Here is a 9,997-nt window from a genome sequence, read left to right as displayed (position 1 = left end):
GGAAGGATTCTGGGGTGGCTGATGGGCTTGAAGAACAACCAGGTCAGGGGACCCCTGTGGACTAGAAGGAAAGTCTTAGCCATCAGGACTCTGTCTCTTTCTGAATGTCTGTCTCATTCTCTCACGTTTTTTCCATGAGGTTGGAATCAAGGTTGCCAGGATCAGCAGGACTCCTCCTATCTTCCTCTCCGGAGAGGAAGTTTGTTTTCCTAGATCCAATTAGAAAAGATCCCAGGGAGGGATGCCAATTGGTTCAGCTTGGGTGACATTCGCATCTCTTGGGCCAATCTCAGTGACCAGGGAGGAAGGGTGGATCATAAGAGGACTTGGCAGCTCCCCTTTAGAACGTGTCAGTAGCATGGAGAGGGCAGAGCAGTTCCTCAAGTGTGGTGGGCATGCTCGGGTGATAACGAACGTCATTTACGACAAAAATTAAAGCTCTTGTTTGACGTCTTCAGAGATAAACCATCTTCTGTGGGTTGGCCCTACAAGGCTTTCACTTTCAAATTCAGGTTCACAATCGTCTGTTACTTAAGGATTCTTGTTGTCCAGGGACTAGTTAGCTGAATTATTAAGTTATTCAGCCAAGATCTGCATTATTAAAATGAGATAATAGTTTCCTTTGAATTAAAAAAGGCACACACAATATTAGTATCTTTCTTTAAGAGATCAAAACACTTTCATCACAATTTAATTAAGGTTAGAATAGCCTGAGGGACCAATGAATAAAATTTCCTCCATTTTACCCACTGGCAGCTAAAGCAAGATGTCTTATCTACGATCTCAGTTGGTAAAGGAACTGGAGTGGCTTCTAGACTAGTATGTCCTATATTAAAGACCAGTGTCTCAACAAATAAATGCAGCTCACAGACCAGTATTTGGCATTTGGCTTTAGTTTATAAAAATACACAACTTAAATACATATGACACTCTCTATACAAGACATAAACAGCTGTTTTAACATTTTCCGTTATTTCAACAGAAAGCAAGTATGTAAATTACCTCGTAAGAGCAAAGGGTTTCTTTAGAGACTCTGCATTCCCGGCCCAAGGGCAGACTGCCCGGCGGGCAATCGCTGCAGGAAGCTAACCCAAACTGCCCAACCTTCCAGCGAGTCACTTCACCAACACGGCCTTTATTGCATGGCTTCATATTGCACTGCTTGTCAGACACAATCTAACTTATCCACACCACAAGTTTAAGCTTTCATCTTCTCTAGAAATGCTTAATGGAAAAACCAACATATAAACAGTATTAACTGTCTCTTACAATTGTGCTAAGTACCAATCATGAGAAATACGAACCCCTTTACACTTTGAAAAAGTTGCAGTGGAAGGTAGGTTAGCTGTATTTCACGGCTAAATTCCTCTGCAAAAGTTTTACGAAAACGTTGGCAGACTCAGAGTGAGCTGGATGGAGTGTGGTGGAGAAGGGGGTGACATCCCAGGACCCAGTGAAATTGCTTATGGGACGGACACTGTCCCTGTCAAAGGCAATGTGCACACAGCCCCACCCTTTCTAACTTGAGATGGAAATACCTCTTTCCCCTCAAGATTCTGTCATTGTTCTATGAGGAACAGCTACCTCATTACTGATTCAGAGCTTACAGGGGCTGCCCACTTAACTCTGGCTTTCTTTCAGAAATTTAGAAGCCTTATCTATGGCTCATTTAGTGAACAGTGAATCAGTATAAAGAAATATTTACCAGTTGGGAATTCAATGCAAAAAAAAAAACCACACTAGAGTGAGTTTCCTGAGGTAAATGCGAGCCTTAAAGAACAGAGTGCAATCTACAGAATTACAGCAATTTATCTTGGGTAGCAGCACAACACCCCCAAGTCTGGACTTTTAAGTTAAAGGGCTAACAAAACCAGGCACACATTTATGTGAAAAAATAAAATGACGATGCTGAAGTAAAAGAAATGTTGACAGCTGAGAATATCAGTTCAAAAGGAGGCATGAAAGAGGAACAGAGGAACAAAAGGAGGGTGTATTTTAAAGTTCTTAGGTAGGTTGGACGATTAATTTCAAAAGCCTCCAGGGATTTCTAACAAGCTTTAAAAGTGTTAATTCTTGGTGACTCAGATGCAGAAGAAATGGCTTTTCTTGCATAATAGCTGTTCAAACTTTTTATTCTTTTCTTGAAAAACACAAGATTCTCTGTAAATTTTTTTTTAGCCATTGAAACACTTCTGCCAGTTGTAACTCTCGCTGATGGACTGTGCAATCCTAACTGGCTGAAGAATTTTAATAAGGCTGAACTACAAAGTACATATTTGCACCAAGAATTTAAATTAGTGCACAGAGGTCTGCAAAGTTTTTCATGAAGTGACTTTTCATTGCAGATCAGGCTGTATTACTTCTTGATAGTCTACTCAAGGATTATGGAAATCAGAAAAATTCTAGGACCCTGAAGCTTAACTTTCTTTTCTTTCTTTTACATACATGAAGTAGTACACGGCCATCCTTAACACTAATAATCAAGGTGTTGGGAACTGAGTCTCAAGACCTAAGAATCAAGATCAGGCTAAATTTCAACAAGCCACTCATTGTATAAGGATGTGACTGGAGGCACTAAAGAACCCCCCCTCTGCTATAACTGCTCACCTGCACCATGTAGCTGAATGAGGTGACCAATGTGGTATTTAATAACAATGATGAAAACTGGCACCAGTTTTCACCCAGGGCCACATACTCAGTGAGCTGTCATGTCAATTTGGGCTGACACCACCATGCACGGTCTGTCATTCACATGACTCCTAAGTTCCGCTGCAAGAACAGATCAATGTTTAATTACTTTAGGCATCATGAAGGCCTGAAGCAAAATTTAGGCCCCGAAGAACTTTGGGCTGGAGTTCTACAGGCCCAGAAGCTAATTAAAATTAAAAGGCCAGGGGAAAATCCCACAAGAAATCATATCTTGTATCTCAATTTATAGGGAAAAAAAAGCACTTTAATATCACCAAGATGAAAACTCATACTAGAAAACAATGCTCTGGTCTCCTGACAACCAGCTCAATGCTGCTCGAGGGAGCAAAGCTGCTTTGGGGAAGGGAAGAGTCCAGAAGACTGCGGTGGGCTTGAATTAAACGAAAGTGGTTTTTCTTCTCAGGTGGTAAGCTGAATGCTACTTGGTGGTCAATATGGAATAGCTGTTTAAAAATTCATATTGAATTAAAGCCCTGATCAGTGCAGCCTGGTCACAGCTAAACATCTGAGTAACATGAGAGTGATGGTGGAACGAGCCCCGCAGTGACACTGGTCCTGTAAGCTCTGGAAGAAGGCCCGGTGCTGACACTTGATCTTCATCCGCCTCTTGGATACTGAGGAAGATACTATGGCAAGGGGATGGATTCCACTAGGTGAAGTTAATTTTCATAATCTGTAGCTTAAAAATATTAATCAGAAATTTGGAACCCAAGCGAGAGTAACACAGATTTCTGCCACACAGACCTTAAGATCTCTCCGTCCACCACCCAAAGGAACCATACTCGTCTCTGGTCAGCCAGGCCCAGGTGAAGTCTGCACAGGAGATGGAGGAGGCAAGAGACGGAAGGCAGGGATTCAAGAAGAGAGAAATGGTGGCAGGTGTGGTGCAGTAAAAAACAAGACCGGAAGAGAAGAGGGAAGAAGGAGGGAACTGACACTGAAGAGCAAGGGAAGAGGAGGCCCAGTACCCCTGCCTTTCCCACCTGTTATGGCAAGTGATGCAGAAACAAAGGAGGCATAAGCCTCATATAGGGGCTCTCCGAGGGCATCAAACATGCCAGAGCCAGGCATGTTTGGCCGTGCCCTCTGGGCACGTGTGCACAATCTAGTGTGACCTGCAGGCCCTGCTGTCTTGGGGTCTGATTCCTGATTCCTAGGTGATGATGTTCCCTACAGCTGCCCGCATTCTTTCCACGACTGGAAAAGGCCTCAGATCCAGGGGCACGACTAGCAGCAGCCAGTGTACCAGAACTTGTGGCCGCCGCCACCTTTCCTCTCTTAGGACTGGCTGGTTTCTCCCCCTGGTGGCTGGAGGAGGGGAACAGAGTGAATGCTATAAAAGGGTCGCTCAGTTCAGAACTGTATCACCTTGTTTCACTTCCAAAAGGCTGCCAAGAGTTCATTAATTACAGATTGATGTTTAAAATACCACTTCTCTGATGATGAATGTTTTTAAAAAAGAAAAAGCGAAAGGATCCTCCTATCCTCCTTCCAGAAACCTCATGCACTTTCCTGAGCAAAATGCCTAAGGGATGCTACACTGGCAGAGCTTACAAACTCATGAGAAAAAAATCTTACATCACTCAGAAGTAGGAAATGAACGATACTGTATAAGTGGCGCTTGGTTCTCTTCACTTCTTCTCTCTGTAAAACATCTATGACATGGTAACAGGCACCCGAGTTCCTAATTTACAAAGGACAGCACATGAGTGAAAAGAGCTGTAAGATTTTGTGGAGGAAAAAACCATGTTGGCGATTTTACCTCTAGGGAAAGTCTGTTTGGACTTGAGGCCCACACTTGTCTGTTTTTCTGCTTTCTACTTGATGTTTTTCAGGAGGGCTGTTCGGGCATTCACAACGGCTTTGAAGGCATCTTCACTGCCAGGCGCTACACACTTGTCAGGGTGAAGCAGCACAGCAAGCTTCCGATATGCTTTATTGACTTCATCCCTACGAAGAAAAGCAAAGCTCTGCGTCAGTACTGAGGTCAGCCCCCAGCCTCCACCCACTGCATTCTAGCTGTTTGGATCACATAATATCTCTTGCAGTAAGCATATCTCAAATAACTGTTACCCTTTCCCAAGGTGGGACTAAAAAACAACGCACAAATAATATGTAACATTCAAGTAGGAAAATACACAATGCAAAGTGAGTATACAAACACATGTGATCAGATAAAAACAGACCACATACGGCACCTCACAGGCACTTGGCAAATCTTTGCTGACGGAAGCAATGAGGACCGGGGGCCATCAGGGCAGACCCCCTGGAGGAGGGTTCCAGAAGAAAGTGAGGTTCAGGGATTGACACGGAGGTAGGGAATACACAGCAGCAGGGAGAGAACTGGCAGAGGCCAGGAAGGGAGCGCAGACCCGGCATGCAGTGCCAAGAGGAGACTGCGCTGGGAAGTAACAAGAAACAAAGTTGGCTGGGGAGCAGGGGCCAGTAAGTGAAGGGCCTTGAAGACAAAACAACAAAAAAGTTGGATTTTAATAGTAGGTTTTTCATGACAAAATGGTGCTGGGAAAGCTATTTTTGGAAGTTAGGAGACAGGTAGGAGGTTGCTACAATAACCCAAGCATCACGTGCAAGGGTTTAGATTAAGGTGTTTGTGGAAGCAAACAAGGGAAGACAAAAGAGATAATATAAACAAAGAATTGGCAGAAGCGGATGATGAGCTGAATATACGGGTGGAGAAGACATGAGAAAAAGGGCTAAGATGAGCTCCAGGGTCCCGGGAAATCTGAGGCCTCGGGGAAGATGGTGACACCGCGACCAAGAAAGAGCCACTGGAAAGGGGTACCTGAGCGTTGCATTGAGCTCCCTGAGCCCAAAGAAGAAACGAGAGACTTTCACGTTATCTAGAGAGGAAAGGAGCAGTACGATGAGTGTTTCTCCAAAGACCAGGGAGCCCCAGGAGAGATCTTCACAGAGCAGGGACTGCTGGGGAGGGGCCTGGAGACCACCTGGCCCTGCAATTCTCCCCGCTCTTCATATTCCCAGGTGTCAGGCCTCCGAGAGGCTTCCAAGTATCCAGGCTTCCACTCCCCTGGTCAAAGTCTGGCTCTGTCTCTACCAGATGGTTTTATTTCCCACTTTCCTTTTGTGATTCAAGGTTCGTATTGACCTATAAGCCTGGCTTTGGTGCTTCCCCAAACCTCCTTTCGTCTTTATCAGAAGGGCTTCCAGTCTGGCTCTCCAAATTAGGGATATGATCTTTGATATCTGGGATGTGATGGAAAGTCTTACGTGTCAACTTGGGGAGACTGAGGTCATAGGGCCACGTTAACAGCTCTCCACGTCGTAGGCATATATTCTAAGGCTTTTTCTGTTTTTTGCTCTTAGAGGAGTCCTTCTGAATTTTCTTGTCTTACCTTGCATGTAGCTTTTGTACATATATAATTCTGATATTAGCTAATATGAACCACATTCTCCCTAAAAGACTCTCTGTCCTTGAGGCAGAATAGCTCCACTCTCTTTCCCACGAGTGAGTCTTGGGTTGGGCCCCTCTAGTCACTCGGCTTCCTGAGGAAACATGTCCATATGGGGTTAGTGGTTAGGCCTGGTACCTTTCAAGAATTCTGGATGGCAGGAGAAACTTTGAAGGAAAATTTTAGAGAAACAAGACTGAGTCAGGTGTGTAAAAAACATTAATTCTATGGAAGAAGATTTTTCTTAAAGTTCAAGAATAGTAAACATAGTACTGGACAAATATTAAAACGCTCTATAACTTAAAAAAAAAAATGTTTTTAGGGACTTCCCTGGCAGTCCAGTGGTTAAGACTCCATGCTTCCACTGCAGGGGGCACGGGTTCGATCCCTGGTCAGGGAACTAAGATCCCACATGCCATATTGCACGGCCAAAAAATAAAATAAAGGTGTATTTAAAAAATAAAATAAAATAAATGTCTTTAGGTTTTGCCCAAATGTGCTCATGCCATACAAAATTATTTTGATAGACCCAAGGAACAAAGGTAAAAAAAAAAGTTCATGTTATATTTGTTAAGGATATGGAAATTATGGAGGTCCTGTAAATTTGGGGAGATTCCAATTAACCACAATGAATAAGTAGGAACCAAAAGTTTCTTTTTCCCTAATTATTATTGTTCTAAGTTAATTAATAAGTAATAGTTCCTTAGTTATAGAGCCAACATCCCTTGGAGATGGAGATGAAATGGAAGAATTTAGGATGAGACTACAGAAGTCTAAAAGGACATTTAAAAGCCACCAATTAACTTCCTGCAACGAGGTCATCTGAATTCCTTCAGGTCCTTAAAGCATCCTCAGTAATGCCTGGCAAGTCCAGGGTGACCAATAACTGTCTCCCTTTTCCCTTCCTCTCTTTTCTTCTGGACTCGAAGATGTGCCGTGAGACCAAAATGGAGAAGAGATACTTCACGCTTTTGACGCTGACAAGGCAATTTCAAGACATACATTCTTCTTTTGCGGGAATCAAGGTGAAAAAGTAGAAAGGGAGAAGCATGGGGAGGAAAGCTACGGTGCAAAATAAAAAGATCTGAGAACTATAATAATATGTATAGTAACAGTATTATTACAGCATTAAAAGTTATATAACAATTGAAAGCTGTTAAGAGAGAGATTCCAAGAGTTCTAATCACAAGGAAAAAATATTTTTTTGGTATCTATATGAGATGATGGATGTTAACTAATCTTATTGTGGTCATCATTTCACAATATATGGAAGTCAGATCATTATGCTGTACACCTTAAACTTACACAGTGTTGTATGTCAATTATATTTCAATAAAACTGGGGGGAAAGTTATATAATCATACTATACAATGATTTATTCTTTCACAAAGAGTAGTGATTGTATTTCTTTTTCTCCCAAGTAATTATTTTGGCTAAAATAAAATAATTTAATATAAACACACACAGACAAGGAACTAGCAGGATTTTTGACAGAGACAGGCAGACACACAGTATTCAGGATCAAGAACCAATTCTACCGCTAACTCCTGGGGTCCTTGCCTGAGTCCCAGTTTTCCCACCTATAAAATGAAATGTTTGGACATGTTGACTGCTAACATTCTTTCCTTTTCTAAAATTCTATGATTTAAGAATTCTCTTTTTGTGAGGAGTTTTTTGTTTTGTTTTGTTTTGGTTTTTTTGAGGTTACACTAGCTTCAAGGCTCTTAGTCAACAAAAGCAGAGCATATTTCAGAAGGTACTTATATAACATACACACTACATAGTTCCCACATCAGGCGATTTGCCCTTTATTTTCTCCCTTTGGTATTCATTTAACTCAGTGAAGGAGCATTATTAAGTAATCTAATGTATTTCCACACATCTTCATATTTCTAGCCAGTTATAAGAAGATACCGCACTATAATTCTGACGATCGAGTCTTTCTCTGTAACAGAAGGCAGCACTAATATCTGAAAGCACTGCTTACCTTGAGGCCCCAGGTTTGACTCCCAACATGTCCCAACTATCTTTACTATTTCGAATTCTGCGAATGGTGTCTGCTTGCTCTTTGGTGAAACTAGCACTGCTGTTTGTGATAGGACGTTTCCCGCCATTTTCACATAAATCAACTATGGATACATAAAAGGTCTGCAAAAAAGAAAACATATCCCAGAGGAGAACTGATTTTGGGAAAATAGGAATTCCTTCTAAGCATCAACTTAAAAGAAATTTAATATATTCCAATAACTTAAAATTCACAATAAAGCAAACATGTACTTCGGAGGATTTTTCTCTTTTATACTACACATACATATATATACATGTACATACATATGTGTGTGTATATATATTTTTAAGCACACAAAAAGGAGAAGGAATAAAATTTAAATGGCTTATAACCCTGCTCTCAGAAAACCACACTTGAAATTAAAAATCAGTACATGAATGCTGTTAGAAAAATTCAAATAGTAGGAAAAAGTGTACAATGAAACCTGTCTCCCCACCCCTCAAGTTCCTCTCCTTGAGGTAACCATGGTTAACATATTTTTTCAGTATCCTTCCAGAATAATTTTCAGTACCCAGTACATACACACATCCAAACCCTAAGCATTCACATAAAAGAGAAAGATGAAACACACTGCTTGGTACCTTGTATTTTTTTTTTCCACGTAATAATAAATCGTGGAACTATTCTCTAGCTGCATATAGACACTTCCTCATCCTTTTTAATGACCATTCAGTATCCTACTGTGTGACTGTACCACAACTTATTTAACCAACTCCCTGTTCTTGGGCAGGTCAATTTGTTTCTAGTTTTTTGTCATAAACAATGCTTTAGTGAATATTTTCTTATGTGTATATATCTCTGCACACTTGTGGGGACGGTGCTTTAGGATAAATTCCTAAAAGAAGAACTACTGAATAAAAGTGTATATACATTTTACTTTTCGATTTTGGCAGCTTTCATACAAAAATGCTGTACCCGTTTATACTCCCATCACTGTGTATGGGAGTGCCTATTTCCTCGTGCCCGGTCAGTACTGGGCATTATCATACATCTTCTCTCTTGCCAATCTGATGTGCATCTCACAGCTTTGATGTGCATTTCTTTAATTATAAGTGAAACTGAGTATCTTTTCATATGCTTATCGCTCTTTTCTTGTTCTGTAAACTGTTTGTATTCTTTTCCTATTTTTATGATGTTTTTCAAAGTGAAAACTATTTTTGGATCCTGCTCATATTTCATGCTCTGTGCACCATTATTGTTGCTGAATAACTTCACTCCAAAGACTAATTTAATACATGATGGCTGCTTTCAAATCGACTTATCTCCTCAGCCCTCTGTTTCTTTTTTCATCTCTTCCTCTTTTTTCCTGATATTTCTATAGTGCCTTTTATCATCTAAATATTTTATCCTTCTCTGTGACTCCTCTTTCTTATCTCCAGTATTAGCTAATCGACTTGGCAGCCTAAACAAGAAGACTTGACATGTGAAAAGGGGTGTCAAGGGAAAAACTGCTAGATACCAAGACAAGAAAAGTGTTAACTTAGTTTTAGTCTATCTTAATACTGCTCTGTGTTAACAGTGTAAGATAAAGCCAATTTCCTTCCTGACATAAAGTGTCTATTAAGTACATGGGAAACAAAGAAAGTATTTATGAAATTGAACAGCAGGAAAGCACGACTTCTAAGTACTTGCAGAATAGTTTTATTACACTCTTTGGTAGCCTTTTTTTTTTAAAAGACTAAGTATCCATTAGTTCTACCCAAGATTTATTTAAAAAAATAAAAGCAACCTAAAAGGGATCACAGTCCACAGATGCTTGCTTGTGCTACATATCAATAAGGTTTTCTTC

The 9,997-nt window shown here is 40.9% G+C and overlaps 1 protein-coding gene across 6 annotated transcripts in view; it reads right to left on the bottom strand.

Annotated features, from left to right (window-relative positions):
- Nucleotides 1-303: 303 nt before the first annotated feature.
- The window catches only part of DNAJC27 (DnaJ heat shock protein family (Hsp40) member C27), a 39,916-nt gene continuing 30,222 nt past the window's right edge, over nucleotides 304-9,997 (bottom strand). For 3 of the 6 annotated variants that reach the window (XM_057743141.1, XM_057743143.1, XM_057743142.1), the window contains 2 exons: nucleotides 8,128-8,288; nucleotides 918-4,659 (listed from right to left, as the gene is read on the bottom strand). In XM_057743141.1, the coding sequence (XP_057599124.1) occupies nucleotides 4,527-4,659; nucleotides 8,128-8,288 (294 nt within the window). In that variant the 3' untranslated portion in view covers nucleotides 918-4,526. Of the gene's footprint in view, nucleotides 621-917; nucleotides 4,660-8,127; nucleotides 8,289-9,997 lie in introns of those variants that run through there. The other 3 variants (XR_009054826.1, XR_009054827.1, XM_057743144.1) reach the window with 3 other exon arrangements.

Source organism: Hippopotamus amphibius, chromosome 7 (assembly GCF_030028045.1).
Source record: "Hippopotamus amphibius kiboko isolate mHipAmp2 chromosome 7, mHipAmp2.hap2, whole genome shotgun sequence".
In the NCBI taxonomy this organism is placed as follows: domain Eukaryota; kingdom Metazoa; phylum Chordata; class Mammalia; order Artiodactyla; family Hippopotamidae; genus Hippopotamus; species Hippopotamus amphibius.
The sequence above is the reverse complement of the archived record's forward strand: the minus strand, read 5'-3'. Positions and strand labels throughout refer to the sequence as shown.